Source organism: Neopsephotus bourkii, unplaced genomic scaffold, assembly GCF_033783945.1.
Source record: "Neopsephotus bourkii isolate Nb327-2 ecotype Australia unplaced genomic scaffold, CSIRO-AGI_Nbou_v1 NB_1183, whole genome shotgun sequence".
Lineage (NCBI taxonomy): Eukaryota > Metazoa > Chordata > Aves > Psittaciformes > Psittacidae > Neopsephotus > Neopsephotus bourkii.
Window position 1 is genome coordinate 2784303 of NW_026901668.1, and position 22067 is coordinate 2806369.

Consider the following 22067-nt stretch of genomic DNA (forward strand, 5'->3'; position numbering starts at 1 on the left):
TTTCCTTAAAGGTACATCTGTGAAAGCATTGTTTCAGCATCTTAAGTAAAAAGAACTATTTACACTTCCAGAACACTTCTGCTTTGTCAGCATCAGCCTATCTGCAGTGATAATCCATGTATCATGCCATCAGTATCATTACACGCAGGTTCCAGATGAAGCTAAACTGAGGAATGTGCAAAGAAACTAAAGACCAAATTTTTCAAAAGCTGCTCAGGGGCTGACAGAGGAAGATAGGTTGCAAAAGGGCATCTTTAGAGACCCAACACTATTCAAATACTGTTGGGCATTACGCTGACTGCTTCTCTACCCTGCCGGGCACATTAACAGCTTTGAAGATGTACTTGCCCATTATGCTGGTCAATAAAGCCAAACAAAAAGCATGGTGAAGCAAAGAATGTAAACCACGTCTCAGACCCGCTCCCCAGCCACTGCCTCAGCTTTCATTATGCGCAATTGGAGGTTTTCTTACTTGTCAAACTGTAGATTCCCAGGGCTGTGTTTCCTCATGGCTCATGTGATGTCATCGTGAATGGTTAAGCAAACACAGATTGCTGCAGTCAGCATGCAGCACTCTACAGGGCAGTAACAGGAAAAATAAATGTATATTCTTTTATTCAAATGCTGGCAGAGAAAGTGGAATTGTTTATATTCTCTCTGCTTACTCTAAAAAGATCATGAGGTGAAACTGAGGAAGTGTTCTTAAAAAAAGCATTAAAAGAAAAACTCAGTGATGAGAGGTTTATCATGCTGGCCTGAGAAAATAATAGAAGCTAATACCATCATAACTGCAAACTTCCTTAGTCCTGAAGGATCTCTGAGCCCTTGACACTGTTGTCCACTGTGGTGGAATCTACCTACCAATCCTCAGGATGGAGAAGAGGATCCTAGCAGGGAAAGATGACAGAATACACTTGCAAAAATACTGTGGGATCTTTAGCATCCCTTAGAACAAACAGGAACTTGGTGTTTGCAGACTCATGTAAAAGGAATGAAGAAAATCCATCGCTAAGGCCACTTCAAGCTGGATAAACCACTGAATGAGATAATGACTACAACAGTCCTGAATACATGACTTGTTATCTTTCCTATCTGTGTAGTTTCTATCGACATGAGAATCTTACATAGATAGCACCTCAGGTTTTGGGGGTATAATTCATTATTCAGCATGAATAAATATATCAGAGCTTCCTCTTAATATAGACTTTTGACTAAGTATAGCTAATGAGGTAGGTTCAACCAGAAGAACATTCCCTGTAGCTATTGCACTCCGAGGAGGCAGGGCCAGGTCTCCTGGCAGCTGTGATGAACATCATAAACTTAGCTACGTTAATCCTTCAAGTTTCAGACTTGAGATAAGTCAGAGGTTTTACAACATCCATTATCTACTACTGTGTCTTTTGTTTGAAGACATATGACGTTTATTAGCTGAATGCCCTTAAGCATTGAAAATGAAAGCAGAAATTTACCATTTAAATTTAGATCATGCTTTCCCCCTGTCACACATACATAATTTTAAAGTTTACTCTGAACAGTTCCCAGGATTGTGTGTCCAGATTCCTAGCAGAAGGCTAATAATAACCCCTACGTTATTATAGGCACCAAATGAGTGTTTATAAAACTGTAGCTGCAGCCAGAGACAGATGATAGTAGTTTATCAAAACTATCAATTAATTTAAATTACTGTAATGCTGTCATGAGTATTGGGAACCAAGTATATCACTACCGTAGCATAATACTGGCTGGACCACTTAACAGTGTTACTCTTTGCCCATCGTTACATGCCATAGCTCTGACAGGAAATCATTACTTTCAGGTTCTGTGATGAATTAATCTTCTTGCTGACAGTGGTTGTATGGAGTGAGCTGTGATCTGAAATCAGGCAGATCACCAGTTAGGCTTGATTTAAACAGGCTTTGGTCACTAGTGATTTAGGTAAAACAGTTCTTCACCCACACCTGCTCTTCCAGCCTGCTCCACAAGAGAAAATGGGTGATGCTGCAGGAGATGGTACCGGATATCATTAGGTGGCTACCAGTCCTACCTCTCTTAGGGTCATTTTTTTTTCCTCTGGAAATGAGCATCTCTATAACATGTTCAAAAACTCAAAAATTCAGACCGAGCTTTCTTCAGCTAATAATTTCTCTACTTTGCTACATACATCTTTGTACTGTGAGAAAGAAACATGGTCCATAGCGTTTATTTTATGTTTTATTTCAGTTGTTGATTGCAAGCTTTCTACTCACTTTTCCTATTCTTCAGTACCACAAACCTTACTGTGGAAATGATACCTTTGTCTCTTGAAGAGCTTCTCTGCTTCTGCATCTCTTAATTCTCCCTGTGTAATGGCAAAGCTGTTTGCCATAAAAATATTGGTGGTACCCCTTTCCATGAGGTACTAGACGCAACTGGAAGATGATACACTGTGTTGCTAGTAGCTAGTCACACAAACCTCAAAACCATTGTGGTATATGTCACCATCTGATGTATCTGTTCTTACATGCCTTTCTTCATCCATTCTTCTGGGAACTTCTCCAGGTGTCTGGTTCAGGTACTCGGCAGTGAGCCTGTCAGAAAGAAAACTGTTCTTTATCTGCCTCTAAAATTCCAGGTAGGCAAAGGAGCTGTGATGCAAAATCAGCTAATGGCACAGTTTGAAAACCATGGGTTTCCATAAGTATTATACTGTGCACTGTATTAAAAAGTTGTAACATTTATCAATGTTTATGTCATCAGGCTCATAAAAAAAGAGGATTGTGAAAACTCCACGAGTCAGTTTTCGATGTATTTTGTTGCTCTAATTCTTCATTTCCCTGTGACATAGAAACCTTACAGGCATGAATCTATTTAGTGATTTCTGGCTCATCAATCTGTAGTGCTGATATGAACTGCTGGTGTCCATCTAAGGTCCTTTGTCAAGTAAATTACACAGGACGTATGATCTTTCATTATTTTCCCATATATTCGGATATATGGGAAAATCCAGCTGGATTGTAAAGTTTTTCCAGGTTATTTGACACTTCTGTGGAGCCAAACCCAGAAATCCAAGGTGTACACATAAAATAAATCAAGTATATAGCAGAAAAGGCCAGGGAACAATTTGTTTTTCATGTGACGTGAGCTGTAGTCTCATCTGATAAAGTATACATGGGCTTAAAATAAGATGAGAAAATTACTACAGTCAGGCTGAGGAGAAGAGAGTGATAGATCGTCTGTTCAGACTCAGACCCAGAGAAACAGCCAGTGCTGTCTACCAAAATGAAATAGAGACAGCATCCTTTTACATCACTGGGTTTGTTTCTGAGGCAAATGAGAGAAGAAAGTACACTTTATGCCATTTCTAGTTACCATTTATGGTGATGTATACAGACTTAGTGAAAGAGTACACAGCAAGGCACTTCCACAAAGGTACTTTTTGACATCGTGAAGGTTACAAACACAGGCAGTGATCTAGCATTAATGCTAGTGGCCTTGCTTACTGGAGGGCCTGATAAAACCCTGTTCTTAAGTATTTAGAGTTACACTAAGTCTTCAGCCTACCAGCAAAAGAGTATGTTGTGCCTTTCCAGAATGGGTTTATCAGACCAGCACATTCCACATGAAACATAATGTCTTTTGCTCTTGGCAAGAACAGCAGGCCAGTAGGACGGTGAAACACAAGCCAGCCCCCAAAACTGTCAAGCACTAACACCAGTATGAGGCAAATTGGCTTACTGAGCTCCTTACTAAGGATTTATGGCCAGGATGCCGTCACAGAAGAGCAGAGCTTTGTAGACCGGCCCCTACCCCAATCCACAGTTTCACACAGAACTGGCTTTTCACTTTGTTGGAAAAGTTTCTTCATCCCCTTTGGGCATGAGACAGTGCTCCCTTCCCTACTCCCTGGGAAAGGAGTCCACAGCTCTCCTAGGACATGCAGACTTTCTCTAATAAGGCAACATCAGGTCTCTCCTCTTTCTTCCAGTTCCTCCTATTTATCTCTTGCCTTCTGAGCATGGGAAGGGAGAGCAAGAGCAGGGATCAGAGCAAGAGATCCTTTAAGGAGATCTTAAAAAAACAAGCAAACTAAAAAAGCAACCCACATGCAAACAAAACCAAGAAAACCTACAACAAAATGAGTAATAACAATAAAAAAAAATCCCCAAACAAACAAAACAGCAACAAAAATTCCCACTCCTGAACTGCCATTGCTTCCTTCCGTGTTCATGTTTGTTCCTTCCTTTGCACTGCCAGGGGATGAGGCAGCAGCTCCACACTGTCCTACCAGCAGCTGAAGGCATTTCCAAAACAGCCAGCCAGCCCTTCCTTTCAGGAGTCCCAGTCAAATAACTCACATGGACTGTGTCTTGAGGCAGAGCGAAATCAACTTTGAACCCTTTTGGTACATACAGATGAGCTGAAGCCAAGTAGCTGCTGGGTGCTACAGTCAAGAAAGTGCATCTTTGCCATCTCTGCAACAGTGGCATCTGGTTAAAAAAAATGACAGTTTAGTCCCACATATTTCTCCAGTGCAATACAAAATAACATTGCAATGAACAAAGGAACAACATGGAAGCTGGTGAGGTTGGGTTTGTTTTTCTTTTAAATCTTCATTTCCGAAATGACAAGTCTGTTGAAAAGAAATAGTGAGCTGTTCAGGCATTTCCTTTGAAAAAGAAATCTAAAAAACTAGCTTCCTTCCAAAAAATGTCCTTCTGTTCAAAATGCATTTTCTAACAAAAATCCATACATTCAAAAATGCTTTGACAATAACCAGAACATCATCCTGACATCTAAAGTATTACAGAATTCTCTTCTTTATTTCCTTACTTTCTTTTTCCATTTTAAAGATGACAAATTTGACCAAGAAAGTGGGATGTTTTCTAAAGCTAACACTAGGAGAAATTATAGGAAAGAAAAAATGCAGAAAAATTACATCCCCCTGAAAATTTTGTCACCTTGCCATTTTCTTAATAAAGTGCTGGAGTTTTAAATTAAAAAAAACAACAAAACCAAACAAACAAAAAAACCCCACAAAAAAACAAAAAACAAAAAAAAAACACCTACTTTCCAGCCCTTCTTTTCTCTGATTTTTTTTTCCTCAAATAAATCAAACTTTTTTACTTCTTCACTTTGAGATGGGAGGTGAGGTTTATGTCAAGTTTTGTACTGAGAATCCTATCCTACTGTGCCCAGCATCTTTCAAAACAGCATGCAAATTCAAACCTTACCTGTGTCAATCATCTAGCAAAGCAACAGGTAACTGTGTGACTTTGTCCGTTATACTTGCTCTACAGCCTGATCACAAAGATACTCTGTCTCAGACACACAAACATCTGGAGGTGTTACCATTAGCTATGTTTTGGAAAACCATATGTGTTAGGAATAGCACACAGGAAAGTTTAGTCTTTGCAAAAGGGCGACATAACATGTTATACAATGAAGTCAAGAGAGGAGAAATAGTAGAAGTACAGATTTTATACACTGCGTTCCTAAAAAATGATCAAAACCATTAGACACACCAGTCTGATCATTTATCTTTTGTATGAGAGGAGCCTTGTGAAATAAACAACCTTATAGTGGAACAATATATTATGGAATGGGATAATGCAATAGAAATTAAGCCTCCTGCTTGTATTGCATATGCAGTAACTGTTGTAAAAAAAAAAACACAAAAAGTCCAAAACAAAGCCTCAAGCACTGAAGGCAACAGGCAGAGCTTTGCTGCAAGAATCATCCCCTTCAGTGGCAATGGGACTAATCACTACCATAGTAATACTGTGTGCATTTTGTGAAATTCACAGTAGACTATACCAGATGAAAATACAGAGAGGTTTATTGTAAGATTACCATGCCAGAAGCAAGGCAAGAAACACTTCCTGCTATTAACATTACGATGTAGTTGTAATCAAAGGTCTTGACAAATGACTCCTGTATTTTCCGTATTCAGTACTGAATAAGGAAAGTGGCCTTTGTTCCGCTAGCATGCCTGTGCCAAAATTGCTTTCTCCCCAGTGTCTGAGTAGTGGCAAATTTTGCCTCTAACACTGGGGCCAGACATCTCTGTCATTGAAGGAAGGTACTGACAATTCCTTAACGTTGGACCCAGTTGTGACATCTTTGACATCTAATTGAACAATTTACTGAATTAGCATCTGAAGCAGTCCTTGGAGTCTTGTTATGTGCATATTCAGTGTGTAAAATATTATTTACTTTAAAGATAAATCCAATATACAGTGCTAATTTTTTTCATTTGAAAGTATGTTAATGTTTTCAAAGTACTTACACATGGAATGTTGGTTTAGTTCATGATCCAGCTGCAGGGATTAAGATAGAGATCTGAGACAGGTATTTCAGTCCCTTTCTAACAGACATTTGAACCATTTTTGACGTTCAGATTTGGGCCCACAGAACCCACATCATTATCACTGAAGAAAAGAGGTTTACATTACACTAAGCAATATAACCCCCTGAAAGGCAAGAGCAGCAGGTTTCACATAGCCATTCAATCCTAGTCTATATTTACTATATATATTACAGTATATCTATATGTATGTTATTATATACATTCTGCTAGAGAGTACACATACTTATGGTAAGAAGTATATATATTTTTGACATTTATATTTAACAGATATTTATATATGAAAGTAAACATACATTTCATATTTATATCATCAGTCAGTGGAGGACCTCACTGCCTACAGAAAAAAAAGCCATACAAGCATACGCAGTAATTTCTCTGACCAGTTCACTGCTTAAAACAGTGATTAAAATATGCACAAAATATGCAGAGGTTGAAGAAGCAAGGCAGTGTAAACCACGCCGTTTTCATACTTGGTACAGCTCTTCCTTTCCTTTCCCCTCATTGATATGTTTTTGCTCCATTGAACTTACCTTCCAGTTTACTGAAAGCATATTACATCTCAACATCAAAAGTGACCACAGTGAACAAACCAGGAGAGGAGAGAAAGCAGGGAAATTCTCCTGCTGATGTCTTTCTTACCACTCAAATCCCTACATCACTGAATTGCCAGAGGTACTGCCAAAACAGAGTCAAAACACAGACACACGGATTCAAAGCCAGAAGTAATGACTGCATGTTTTACATACATGATGAACCAGGACAAGAAAAGGACTCTGCATTCTAAGTTCATACTTTTTCACACACAGAGATATCCCCAAATGACCTGTGTTTTCAGGAGCAAGTTAATTTCTTTATTGTAGTGCCTTTAAAACTAATCATAACTTCTCAAAGCTGGACAAAGAACTATGTAAGGATGCAACACATCACGTGCCAGAAGCCTGTGGCACTGCTGTCCTTCAGGCTGGAGCTTGCCACATGCTGAAATTCCAGTATATGAGGTGTCTCCAGAGGGTAAATGGGGGTTGAACTCTTTAAAACAAAAATCATACATTTTAAAGTAATTAAATGCTACATTTGATAAAGTGCCTTTTGATCACTATAACCTCTGTTTTTAACCACTCTGATGTCTTCTGCCAAGTATGGTTTACTGATGACACATCATCATGGCACCAGGAATGGACTTGTTGATAAGTTAAATAATGGGACTACTTTCAGACCATTTTTATAGCTGAAAATTCTCATGGCATAAAAAAGTCATCACACAGTTATTTCACTGTGGAGAGCTGTTATTTTTCTTAGAATAACTTTGAACTCTGTAGCTTTCGGGGAAGGAGGATGTTTTCCAAATAAAACTCTGCTTCCATTCTTCCCCTTTCTTCCATAGCTGGAATGATAACAAATTAATGAAGATATGTATCCAGGCAGATTTTAAACTTAGCCAGAGCGCTAGTATGTTACAAAATCAAAACAAAGATCTTTAGCAAGATACAAAACACCACAAAAAAACCCCCAAACAAACCAACAGTGTACCAAAAGATACAGACTGAGGTTTTTAAAGCTGAGTAAGGAACTTAGCCACACAAGTCCAAAAGTAATTGATTGTGTGGTTGATAATCTCAGTTTATCTGCCAAGTTAATTCCTGATAGAACTTCATTGTCTTCAGTGGAGCTCCACTGGAAAAGTATTTGACAGCTAGTCATATATACTCTCAAAGAACAACTTCTAAGGCAGAAGGTTTAAACATGAGTGAATGAAAGTCTTGGGCCAAGTTCTACCCTAATTTAAACCCTGTACAAAACAGCTGACTTGGAAGCAAGGGTGTAAAGAAAGGCAGAAAGAGACATGAGTCTATTCTTCATTTGCTGGGACATTACATCAATTCCCTTAGGTAATGGTCATGTCTCTGAAAAACACAGCGGGAATCCAAATTACAGTTTGTTGGAGATTCTTTCCTTCTAAGTCTCCAAGTTCTTGTATTTCACAAGCAGTAAATGTTCAGGGAAGAGCCTGGACTAGTCTCAGTAGAGGACCGTGAAGTTCACTGCTGTTAGGTATGTCATCAATCTGAATCTTGCCTGCTTTGAGATGCATTTCATCTTTTTTTTTGTGGATAAGTACTGGGAATGGTCATTTTAATTGGAACATTGGAATTAGTCACCTAATTTAATCAGAAAATAACGTGTTTCAGACATTCTCAACCTCAATGTTATTTTGAATCAAAACTCAGCATTTGGATTATATTTTTTTCTAGTGTGTTATTTTTGGCTTATTATTAGTATTAGAGTTAAGCATGTCTAAATAAGGCTGATGGTTCTAGCATGGTGCACATACCTTTGGTAAGGTGAGAAGGAAGTAATGCCCATATCAACTCTTTTCTATGCAGCATTGCTGAGGACATGGGAAAGTTTTATTGCTTTACCCAAAGCATCGCTTATGCCAGTGGCTGAAATCTGAGTGCTACAGCCCTAAGTGCAATGAATTCCTGATGTGTCCTTACTTTTGATTCTGCTGCTGGCAGAAGTTATTTCAGTAAAAAGTGAGGTAATCTGTCATAAAGTGAGCTCCATGTAAACAAAATGGCTCCACAATTACACGCCTGCTCTGGGGAATCACTGCTAGGGCAGGAGGTGTGAGCCAGCAAACTGGTCTCTGGACTGACAGCCCAAGCACTTGGATGCCCTTCCCAGCTCTCCTCTCATTGACTATTTTCAGTAAAATCAGACAACAAAGTCACATACATTGTTTTAGTTCTCAACTGGAGGTTAGGGCCCCATCTGTTAAACACCCCTAATGCAGCAAAAATGAAGACATTTCCCATTCAATATAGTTTGCAATAGTTATAAACAGGAGAGACACTGCATTAAGAGCATCTCACATTCCCCATCCGTGAAATGCAGCTGCTAATCTTCAATGCATAGAATTGAAAGCTCCATAGGATGTGCTGTGATCATTGCCATGACAGAGAGCAGGCGTATTTTGAGGAAATCACCCATGCTGATTCCCAGAAGCTGGGAGGCTGAGCAGAGCCAGCCCTGCAAGAGCAGAGCTCTGCATGGCACCAAGTTATGTGCCCCCAAAACTGGCAGACAGCACATGGAAGCTGATGCTTTCCCACTCACCTAGGGCTGTGCTGAAGTGGCATTTTCTTCCCTTCTCAGGGCCCAAGCAAGCTGTATGCAAGTGCTTTGTTACCTGTAGTGCCTAGTGAATGACTTGCTGGGCTTGTGCTCCCTGATGAGACCTGCCAATGAGGGAGACTAATTGCCATCTGGCCCTGTGCATGGCAGCCGACTCCCACCCTTCCTTGCTTTTCTTCAGCTCCCTCCTGCATATGTGATTATACCTGCATATGTGATTATACCTGCGTATGTGATTATAATATATCTCCCTGCTGGAGATTAATACAACCTACTTTTTTTCTCCTCACCAGAGCTTACATCTATGGTCTCTATTTTTTCACCCCTGCAGGATGAAACGTACCATTCATTCTGTGTACATAGGTGAACTTCTCTTCTGCCAGCCTCACTTCAACAGCTGCAGTCCAGTTCTACCTTTCTTTTTTATTGCTTGTCACCTTCTCACCTCCTTCATTTGGGCTACCTCCAAAATCAGCTCTTTTCCCTCTTTTCCTTCAGAGCTGGGACTCTTTATCACCTGTCTCAGACATTAGTACTTGAGAGACTTTCTTCCAATTCCATTCATCATGTTGATCCTCCTTTCCATCAATTTCTGTCTGCAAGGGAAAGGTTATCACAACAAAGTGAACCATAGTGAAATATTAAAATAGCTGGCCAGGTTGACCCACTCTTCTGCCCTTTCTCTTTCTTCATTAGCTACTCCAGGTCCAGGCACAGGCTCAGGCACTGCAATACGGATAGCACATCACTGCTTCTTCATAGTATGACTGGGGAAGAAGAAAAAGATGATAGTAAGGAGTCTTCCAAAAGCATGTCAGGACAACTATTTTACACGAACTAGAGAACCTATTATTGCAGTTAGAGTCATGACCAAACTCCCAAACTTTTGAAGCATCAAGATGTTTAAACTATTCTATCTGAGATAAATTCTGGGGAAGAAGTCCTGCAGCAGAAATTGTCATGAATGGAAAGTAAGCTACATGGATCTTCTTGTAGTATAATGGCATCCAAATTAGGACTATGGCTTAGGAAGTTACTTTGGCTAAGAATTGCCTCATTCAGTCTAAGGGCCAAGGAGATAGTTTCTTCAAAGGCTAAAAAATTAAATAAATATTCCTAAAGAAAATAGAAACTTTAAATAACACTGATTTGAAATTGCTTCTTGTGTGATGATCTCATTTCCTTAGGATCAGCTTCTTTTTACCCCTCCAAGTGTGAGGTATACTTAAAACTTCCTGAAAAATAATGTTCTGATTGCATTTTAAAAATAGGTTCCAATTAAGCAAAGCTTACTTAATTATATTTATTCTGTAAACTGCTGCCTTGTTCTACTCTTAGGCACATTAATGTGTGATGTGGGGCATTTGCACACCTTTCATTTTGAGGAGGATCAGAACTGGGTTTACTGTCAGCTGTAGAGCTGACAAGGAACATTTTTCGTACAGCTGAAATCTCTGCAGTCATAGATAGTGCAGTGATATCTCTACTCCATTTTGGAAATGCAGAAAGCATTATGAATAGTTGGCAGTGGTGAACACTTTGTTTACACCCCTAGAAATTCAAGTCACTGCTGAGTTCTACATTGGAACATAATCAATACCCTGACAAAACCTACATAGGCTGTTTTTAAAGGGAGTGGAGGGATAGAAAAGAATACATATAAGAACATAAGTAGCAAGATTTTAGACCATAAAGTGAAAATGAGAACTAGTTATCCATTGCTCAAAAAACTAAACCTTTATTTCTGCTTCTGCAAATTCATTAATAGCATTTGTGGACCGTTGATTTAAAATATTACAGCTCATTGCTTCAAGTGACAAGTAGGCAACAATTTATCTTCCACATTTTGCAAGGAAGGCATGCCAGAATGCAGAAAGAAGCTATTTACCCAATTCTATGGTTACTTTAAGGTTTAAAATCTGAAAGGGAAGTTTGAGAATTAAATTATTTTGAATAACCTCTAGGTATGAAGATTCAAAGCATTCTGGTTCAAAAATTTTCAACACTTTTTCCATTGGTTATGGGAAATCTAAAGATTCCAAAGTAGTGGGTTGTTGTTGGTTTGATTTTTGTGTGTGGGCTTGTTTTAGGTTTTTTTCCCAACTGGAAAATGGGGTTGTTTTGGCTTTTTAATAGTAGAGAAGATATTTTGACCAAATAAAAAACCCAAAGTGGAAAACTGTTAGAGACTACCATCAAAAACCTCTCGGTATGCATTTCCTGCATTGTTACATGCATAGATGATTAACCCTGTAAAGAGCTTTGGATTTTCTTCATTTTGTTTTCCCCCTCCAAAAATGTGAAGTGGGGCACAAACAGAGAAAATGACCCAACTGCCACAATAAGTGACGACGAATTCTGCGCACAGCTCAGGGGGGCTGCTACATACCCATTCACACAGAAAAGTTTGCTAGGAAAGCTTTAAAACCCAGATGAGTTGATGGCTTGTGCATCTCACCCGGAATGTTTCTGTTCCTCCAGCTCTTGTTGTGCGCTTCCTGACCAAACGGTTCATCTGGGAGTATGACCCGACACTAGGTAGGTTGCATTTTATTCTGTACACGTGGTATGCTGTATATAATAGTGTAGCTGAAGTAATGGAAAGTCATAGAGTTAAAATTCCAAGCCTCATTCAATCTTCAAATTTGCTGTAAAAAGCTTCTCTATGGTCATTTAAAGCTGGAACAAATTATTACCTAAGATGGCAGAATAGAGAAGCACTAACATACTCAGACAAAAGCAAAATTAATATATGAGGCATGTTTCTGCCCACACATAAATCAGTGGGAATTTTGCCTTTAAAAGCAACTGCACTATTTCACTCTGGAAATTATTGAGTGAGCAATCAGTTATTTGCTTTTAGAGAACCCAGACATTAGGTACTGGAGAATAAGGTGGGCAGGATACAGATCTCAAAAATTCAAGGGGGAAGAGGGGAGGGCAAAAAGTATGTATTTAAAGTCAGCCTACCTATACTTAGATAAGGTTTTTGTCCTCACTTTCAAACATAGATTGCATCTCACTTTCTGTGTGACCAGATAAACACACCAGTCATTCAAAGAGAATGCACATGTCTCCTCTACTGCTCCTGCTTACTGTGTTGGGTCTGACACTTCTGATAAGCTGTCACAGTTATCTCAAAAAAACCCTGTCAAACAAATGCTCTGAAATAGTGGCCTTGCTTGAAAAGTTGGGCCAAAGTCAGATTTCATAGTATTTCCTAAGTTAATATGTATTTGAATGTTCTGCACCAGAGAAAATTTGGCCCAAGAAGTCCAAGATGAGGCATTCACTTCTTAGAAGGCAACTTCATTGCCTCAGGACTAAGTGATTCACACATGAAATAAGGGTCTAGCAAATTTCCTTTTCTCCAGCAGTCTGTTGCCATCTCCTTCCTAATCTTTGGAGGTTCAAATACAGGTCATACAGTTAATACCTATTTCTTTGTTAAGGTTCTGTCTCTAAGAGGTCTCACTAAAAATATAGACTACGCTTTACACTTGCACAGCAGAAACAAAGGTGAAAGTTTAATGCACTTTGTTGCAGAAGCCAGGCAGCCCATTCAGCAAAGCAGACTATCCAGTATCATACTAACTATTGTCATCTGGTAAGATGAGGAAGTGACAGACATCAAAAATCTCATCTTGGGAAAATAAATCTCAGAACAGTCTGAACTCAAATAAATTCTTTTATCTGCTAATACCAACATATTCATCAGTGAATAATATGTCACCTGCTTTGTACTGCACAGCGGGATGTTTGGTATAATGTTCTGTTAGTATTATTAGTACTTCACATCTCACATCAGCACTTCATCTTCACATCGCTAATACATCATTTTAAGAACTTGACAATAGAAGAAGTATATGAAGTGTTTTGTGCCAGTATAGTCCAATTTCATTAATTTGTTACAGGAACACTGTATGAAAAAGTGTCCTTGTTGCCTTGTTTAAGGACACAAAGCAAGTTATTGGCAAGCTGCAAGGTTTATATATTGGGGGGTTTTTGCCCCATTATGAAGGCTCTGGGCCCTTTTTGATGTACAAGACATTTATTTCTGGTTTACAAATTAATACAATTGCTAATCTACCATGCTCCTAAGGATTCTAATAGTCTTCTGTTTGCAACATGGAAAGCCTTCATGCAGACAACAGTCCTACCTCAATAAAACAGAAGTTAGATCTCTTCTGACTTGCTGAATTCTACATTCACATTCAGTTTAGAGGATAACAGCTTAAATTAAGTATTACAGTCATTGTGAGCTTACTTTTAAGTGCTTTGGGAAACTGAAAGCCTGATAAACTATTGGGAATAAGTTCTTTCTTAATCACAGTAATCTCTGCTGGAAGCTGCCTACCAGAGATTGGGATTTTTAAAGTATTTTTTATTATTATTATTTTCAAAACTAGGGAATCACAATGGGATTCAAAGGAGGTGTTAAAAAGAAGAAAAAAAAAAAAAGAAAGAAAAATCTCCTGAAATTGTAACCACTGTTGAGGTCTTCAGAGTCAGAAACGGACCGTACCTTCAAAAGCTTTGAGAAACAGTGCTTGAAAGAAAAAATGCATTTCTGCCTTTATTGTCATCATCCTGTGGTGATGTGGTGTCCAGTTACCTATAAGCACCACCAAGCTGAATTTCTGGAGAAGTTTTAGCCAAACAGATTAATTTCTTCTTAGCAGTCATGGACTGGCAGTTGGGTAGAAAGAGTGGTATCTACATATTCCACCAACATAGAAAGTTTAAGTTGCATCAATGAGGGAGAATAAGCAGCTTTGTTAAGTAATTTTGAAAGGACAGGAGTAAAACAGATGCAAACAATCCAGCTACTAAGCAAGAGGTTTTGCCAAAAATCACTGGGCCTGTGACAAAAATGTCATATTTATAGTTTATTTCTTATGTTTTCAACCACCCATTAGCTCTCTGATGCAATGAATCCCCAGATAATTCCTGGGTTTAGGAAAGCTTTCACTAAGCTGTGCAAGGCCTGATGGAAGCTCAACATTACCCTAAACTAAGCATCAGGGTAAAAAACCTTGTCCCCTTTCAGTTCAAGGGTGGCACATTTTAACTGGAAAGGAAAAAGCACTTTATAACTATTCTTTACTACTCTAACCTGCCAGAAGAAAATGAAGGATCGTATTTTTAGCAGCATCTGGATATACTGCTGTATCTCCAGGAGCCAAATTACAAACCACAAAGTAACATTTTCTGCTGGGAGGAGCACCAATCTTGCAAGCTTTGGCATATGGGGCTTTGCAGCTCTGCCACTTCAGTGCACAATGCTGAATTTGTGCAAGCACCGGTCAGACAGCGGCATCTTCACAAAAACTGCATAATAACACTGTGCTGCTTATTTTACTGTTCTCAGCCAAGGGGTAGCAACTACAGCAAAGGTAATTTTCTGGGGAGCCTTGACTTCTCCATCATTTCTGTTGATCTGGCAAGTCCCTGTCACCATCTTGGCGTGTTTTCTCTGTTTGGCTGTACGGTTGTTTGAAAAAGGTGCCAAATCTCTCAAGCTAAGTGGTTACCTGGCATTATCAAGGTGACTGACTTTCTACTTTCCAAATTTATCTATAATAAACCACACACTTATTTCATTCATATGTGCACAGCAGACTTACAGGTCCAGCGAAATGTATAAATAGGCTGGAACTGCACACTGGAAAAATACATACAGTTTTTGTAAATATACAAATTCAGCATTAATCTAGTCTTCTTTAGCTCATTAAATATATATTGAGAAGGGGGATTGGGTTACCACATGGATTTCACCAAAATTATTTAATGTTTATATGTTTTTAAATAGAACGTGACTTGGAAATTAATAAGCAAATTCAGTGTGATGTTTGAAGGCCTGAGAACACTTGGTCTAGTTAGGGCACCACTTAAGCCACAGTGTAAAAGCACTTCACAAACATAAGCATCTACAGGGTATTTAATATAGAACTGGAAATTTGTGCTGTATTTCACTTTGGCTCTATTATGAGATTTATAGAAGAAGCAGGAAAACAAGCATTCCTGTGTACGGTTTCAGCAACGCTTGCTGGAAGCAGGATGGCAGCAGGCTGACAGTTTGCTTGCCACCAAGGTGGCTTGGCTTGGGGAGAGCTTGCAGCCTCAGGGCTTAACCACCTTGTTGCTGCCAGAAAACCATAAGCGTGTAAATGGTAATACTTTCCAGCAAGCACTGTCTCACAGATGGACCTACTCTAAGGGGATGAGTTTCAGGATAGAGGTGCAAAGAAAGACCTTTATTTGGCCACCTGCCCTCTGTGGGTGACCTCTTAACCTGAACACAAGACTCCCATGGACCTCAGTGACCCGGGGCTTTACACCACGATTTTCAAGCCTGCTGTGAATAGTTGCTCTCCTCAGAGCCAATAAATGGCAGTAACAGTCTGGATCTACCAATTTCGCCCATGAGCTAGTGGCAGTGTCCAGAATTTAGGGTGCCTTCTCGTGACCTCAAAGATGGAGAGATATTGTGATTTTTCATCAAACAGGTGATACTCAATTGGTTTTAAAATTGGAGATACTCAATCACAGTAAGTCAGCAAGGGAACTGGTAAATCTATTGAGTAAGCCCAAAGAGTCATCACAACAGTAGACAGTGCTGATGGCATGCAGAGTACTTATAGAATCATAGAATGGTTATGCAAGTTATAAGTTGCTTGCCTCCATGAACCATGACATGTAGGAAGAATCTCCTGGATTACATGATGAAAGAAAAAACATCATCGTAGCTATGGCCAACTGTGTGCTTTTTGAAATAAGCTCTTTAGCATTTCTCTGAGAACGCATTCATTGTTCTATCATAATCAGAACAAGTCATTTCCCTAGAAACAGAGCTGAGATATCCAAGGTTGGTTTTGGGGTTATGAACTAGATTGTGTCATTTGTTCTGAATTACAATTTTTACGTGCAGTTAGAAGAATTGGGTGCTTTGAGGTGCAGGGACTTAGAATATCTAATTTTGTCACAAAAAACCAAGCAAATAAGCCACCAAGGAAGTGCAGGAACCAGGTTACTCAGTTCTTGTCTTGATTCTGTGACTGATTTGTTGCCTCTCTGCTTGTCACCTATAAAACCTTTCATCTCATAGAAGAGTTGTAAATCCTTTAAGTAACTGGTACACATACAGTTAAGACTCACATATCAAAGGTGCACAAAATCACCAAGCATTTCTCCAAAGACTGAATTTTAAATAGAAGTCTACATATAAAATAACATCAACCGAGGAGATAATATTTTTGTTGACCTTTCTAAAAGTCACTTGGCTTTCTTGTGCTATGCCTAGATGTCTTTCTCTAGCTGTTCACATATTTCATGTGACTTTGCTAATCCTCTGAAAGGAAAACTGGCTCTGAGTAGATAATCAGCAGAGCAGTGCATGACAGACTGGTCTGTCTACAAAGGCAAAGAAAAACAGAAAGTGTAGGAGTTCATTTAATTTGAATAGGATAGAGAAAAGACTATTCATTACTTTGAAGGAGCAGAGGTAATCATACAGAAACACGAGTCTTAAAAACTGTAGTTTAGCTAGAGCTACCAGATTAATCGTGACATTTTAGAAGAGGATTTCTTCCAAGTATGTCACCATTTCTTTAAGTCACTCAGGTTTTGTTCACTCTTTTTTTACTGAGATTTGATGTTTATATAAAATCCTGTCTAATGCAGTGTACAAACTAAGACACCACCAAACATGAGTAAAAAATGTGGATATCAGTACAGCAAAGATAGGAGGTAAGACAGTACAAATTGCTGTCTCACTAGCCTGATTATGAAAGACCTGTGACAGCACTGTTCTTCTCCAGCATAACATGAAACAGCCAAAGGGCTGCAGAAAGGCACACAAAGTAAACAAGCGCCTGAGAGAGGGAGACAGATACCTCTGTTAGTGCCCCGAATGATCTCATGACAGAGAACTTCATCCCCTATAAACCAGCTCAAGACTTACAAATTTCACTGCTGTGGCAAGGGCAGCAGAAATTACTTCATGAAGACATTGATTACATTGGCAAGAAGACTTTTCCTATTGGAAAACTTGTTGCAAGGAAGATTATTATTACATTAGAAGGTTAGTTTTGCCTATATAATCACATCTGTAACTGGGGATTCTGTTAGCAAAATGGCATAATTAAATGACTACATGAAAAGTTTAAACATACCATGCATGATGTCATTAACATCACAACACTAGCAAATATTGCTAGCATTGAATGACTTTTCTGCACCTGATAAATACAGATCTATACAAACAACATAAACAGCAGAGTGGGAGTATATCTAAACTAGCTTCCATCAAACTGACTGGTAACCAGAAACAGCAGTGCGAGCAAACACCTCACTAATTTACCCTAACAAGGGAAAATCCAAGAACTATCTTTCTGGGCTAATTTTGTGCCAGTGCAGCCACAAAAAAGAGCTCAGGTCCTCAGGTCCAAATATAGTTCTCAAAGACTGTCTTTACTCTGGTTTATTCAGCTAACATATTGTCTGGACAGCTGGAATACCAGCTGAATACAAACTCTTTGTCCCCAGGATTGCTTTCCCTGCTGCAGATCACAAGTTGAAGAAACACATCTGTAGATTGCTAGTTTTCTTGACTTGTGGCTCACTCAGCAAGTTTGTCTTAACACTCCCGCAGGTTTACTGCCTGCCTCTACCATAAAAATACTAACACCCAGCAGCACAGCTGAGACAGAAATTGCCCAGACACCAAACAGAACTTTTAACAAAGAAAGCCATACTAAAATAAGCATTAATAAATCATTAACTTATGGTCCCTTCAGCCTTAGGGTATAAAGGTTGACAGGCCAGCAGCCCCAGGGGGAAGCCTTCTCTCCCAGCCCTCTTTTCCTCCTGCTGCAGAACAGGATACCGAAGCCTACCCAGAACTACAGACCAGATCATCCACATGTTCATGATTAAAAATAACCATTTTCCATAGTGAGCAAAATAGGAGAGAGTTCTGTCATCATCTCACAGAACTTCACCTTCTGCATATTTCATCTGAACACCCATGCTGACAACTACAGCTTATCCAAACACAAGCTAGGAATAATATATGCGATCCAGTATGGGCTTTCAGCCAAAGTGAGATGTAATGGTAACCAACCATTTGGGACTAGGAGGAATGGCTGCCAACCTGTGTTTTGGAGAGTACTATGACAAATGTGTACACACTTCATAAACTGCTGGAAAACAGCCTTATTTTCAGGCCAGACTCTAGCCATTAGTATCCTCAATTTTTATTAACAAAATTACTCACTCCTCCTGTCTCAGTGCTTAAGGGATTCAGTCCTCAGTAGTCCAGATTGTGCCTTCCCAGGTATGTATCTTCCTGGGCTTCCGTTTTTCCCCTACTTCAAAACAATAAACACATTACTTACCCAAATGTATATTTAATACATTATAAAGTTTTTATTATACTCCTCAGCAGTAGGAATTTATATTGACTGTATTAGAGCAACGAGCCATGAAAGTATTCCTGATTTCCGAGGTGTTTGTAAGGAAATGGAGTGGCATAGCCTACAGTACCATAAACCCCAACACTGGCTTCTAAAATGCTCAACAAAGTCTTGAAGTGATGACTTTATAATTGAGAGCAGCAGAGGAAGATGCTTAAAATAACATGGGAAACAGTTATCTGAAAGTGTGGTTTGTTTTCTTTCATACAAGTCTCAAGATGAAGATATTCCTGATGCCAGTAATGAAAATACTGCCTTTTTACAGTAGCTTGACAGCAAACATCAGGAATAGTAGTGGCTGTTCTTGCTGTAGCTACAGCTGCAAAATATTTTGCCCCTATTTTTCTTGCTCATCATATTTTGAAATATTCTCCAGATGAGCAGAAGTTTCCAGTGCTGCTTTTGCACCTCCAGGAGAGCAGGCTTTTGTTTTGCTTCTTTTAGGTGCGAGAAAAGTCTTACTGGTTAGTTTTGTTTTTATTGGCAGAAATAAGCTGAAACTCAGAGCTTCACTAGCAAAGGCTTCTTGCCACAATCAAGCAAAGAGGTGCAGCAAAACATGGCTTATTTAGACAAACTTGTCACAGACATAATTCCTACCAGGAACTAATGCCTCTGCTTAATGCTGTTGAGAAAGTTAAATCAGAAAATGAATTAAAAATAAATGAAACAAACCCACACACCAAAACCAGTTAAAGCCTTGAAGCTTACTCCCTACTAGTTAGCACTGCTCTGGCTTTGTTGGATTTGTTTTAGGATGCCTTAATGAATCTGGTTCCCAGGTATATGTGCATTTTCTCTACCTATCTCAGTAAAAGCTGGATAAGGACAGAACCTATAGGAAAGGAAATGTAACATCACAAGTATTCTAGGATTTCTATTAGAGGGCAAAAATGTTATTTATTGAAAATCTCAACACATCAAGAAAAAAATGCTTTTCTGTAAGCTAGTTTTATATCTCCCATGCTTTCTACCTAAAAAGAAAGTTCTGGGGATACAACAGACACTTTCACACCAAGATGAAAACTTTATAGTTCTTTGCACATTACCTGTTCCAGAAACAGCATTCACAAGAGCAGGCTGCACTTGAAGTCCTTAAGAGTTGAATTAGATACCACTGCAAACAAATGCCTTCTCTTCCATATACATTTTGGTTTAAATTTGTAGCTTGACATGAATGCTTGCGCAGTATGACAGTCATACGTATAAAGCACATTACAGGTACTGTACAATCTCCTGGAACTTTTTCTTCGGTATGTCCTGACTCTTGGGGCTTCGCATGCAGAAACACAACACTGAAGAGTCCAAGTCCAGTTATCAGAGCTATCAGAATTTTCTTTTGGTAACTTTTACCCATGCTAATAATGATGGCAGTAACAATACATGGCATATCATTTGATGATATTACTAATAAATAACACAACTAAGCCTACATTTGGGTCTGTAGTATCAGTTAATAAACACGTGGGGATACACTGTATTAGCATTAGAAATGCATTCTAAATACACAAAGGCAGTACTGTGCTTACTGTAAAAACCACTGATGGTTGCAAAATAAAAACCCTCCTGTAAGATATAATGGATGGAGTAAGTAACAAGCAGATGGAAGCAAGAAAAATACATTTAGCTGAATTTTGAGAAGAGCTGGGATGGGGGAAAGAAGAAGGCAGGAGAGACTTTGAGTCAGGACCATACATTCAACTTGCAGGGGCTTTCTAAAACATGAAAAGTTCCTGAAGCAGCAAGGAAATGCAGCAGGGTGATAGATTCCTCAAAGGCAAGCTCAAGGAAGTCTCAGGAGAACATATCAAACAGCACCAGAGTTAGTAATGGAGGTAAATATTTTCCCAGTGGGCTGTCAAATGTGCTGTTCTCAAATGTGATAGATGGGTGCCATCCTGGTGGATGTCAAGGACTGCGGGAGTCCAAATGAGCACAAAGTTTATTAAAAAAAACCAAACAAAACCAAACAAACAACAGGAACCTTTAACCAGAAATAATTATGATAAATTTTAGTCTTTTAAACATACTGATCCACTGCCATCCAACAAGACTTTAACCATGACTTAGAAGTTCATGCCTATTAGCTGAATCCTTTTGGCCTAGAAATTCAGATATAATTATTACACAAAAGCTCTTTCTCTAGATCTCTTGCAGTTCTCAGATCCAGCTGGCTGAAAGCCACCATGAGACCAAAGTTCCTTAGAGCATTTTTCTATTTCCTTGTTTTATTACCCTTTCTTGACAAAAATGAACTCAAATTTTGAATGGAAACAGAGTTAGTGTCCCTCTACTTAAAGGAAAACAAGAGAGGCCAGGCTGATACTTCAATTTACTTGTAAAATGGTGTGTGTCATAGTTCCATCATGGCTGATTTACCTACTCCTGCAAGTGTTTTCCTAAAAGCAATAAACCTTTCCAATGCAAACCTTTTCCTCACAGAGCTGTGACATACCCCCGCTATCCCCGATACATACTGCCTGTTCAAAACAAACAAGTACTGAAAACAGCTTTTTACATCAGTACAGCTTTCTGTATCACTGCAAATACAAACCAAGAACTAGTCACTTTTCAGATACTAGGGTTTTTTCTAGAAAATATAATCTTCTGGAACAGTTACATTCAAGAGATCAGAATAGTCCTCCACAAATAGGTTTGATAAATAACCAGCTAAGTCTTATAGGCAAAAACTTTATTAAATGTGTCATAATAAGCATAGCACAATGATGTGATGTGGTCAAGCTGTGACTGAATATCATATCCACGGGCAGATTGCAAATTATGGGCTTCAAAGTTTTCTTTATGTAAGTTTAGGAATTTTTTACCTTTTTTTTTTTTTAAGATCGTATTGCTTAGAATAGGAATATTCGTCACATGATTATCAACACAGAGCCCAAGGGGTTTTTAATTTAATTCCCCCAATAAATAATTAAATAAATGAAAGTCATTGTTTCCATATTATTCAACAGCTGTGGTAATTTGAAAATTTTATCCAGTTCCTAGTAATGAATGATTGTGGCAATATATTACAGGCTTAAAACCAAACCAGCTCTAAAGCTTCCTGGAAGAAACTTCGATGTTTCAAACAAAAGGACTGTGAGAACCAA

General features: G+C 38.8%; 1 protein-coding gene across 2 annotated transcripts in view; it reads left to right on the forward strand.

The window, feature by feature from the left end:
- RERG (RAS like estrogen regulated growth inhibitor) overlaps positions 1 to 22067 on the forward strand; it is a 105798-nt gene that overhangs the window by 76083 nt on the left and 7648 nt on the right. For both annotated transcript variants that reach the window (XM_061363986.1, XM_061363987.1), the window contains exon 3: positions 11966 to 12022. In XM_061363986.1, the coding sequence (XP_061219970.1) occupies positions 11966 to 12022 (57 nt within the window). The remainder of the gene's footprint in view (positions 1 to 11965; positions 12023 to 22067) is intronic.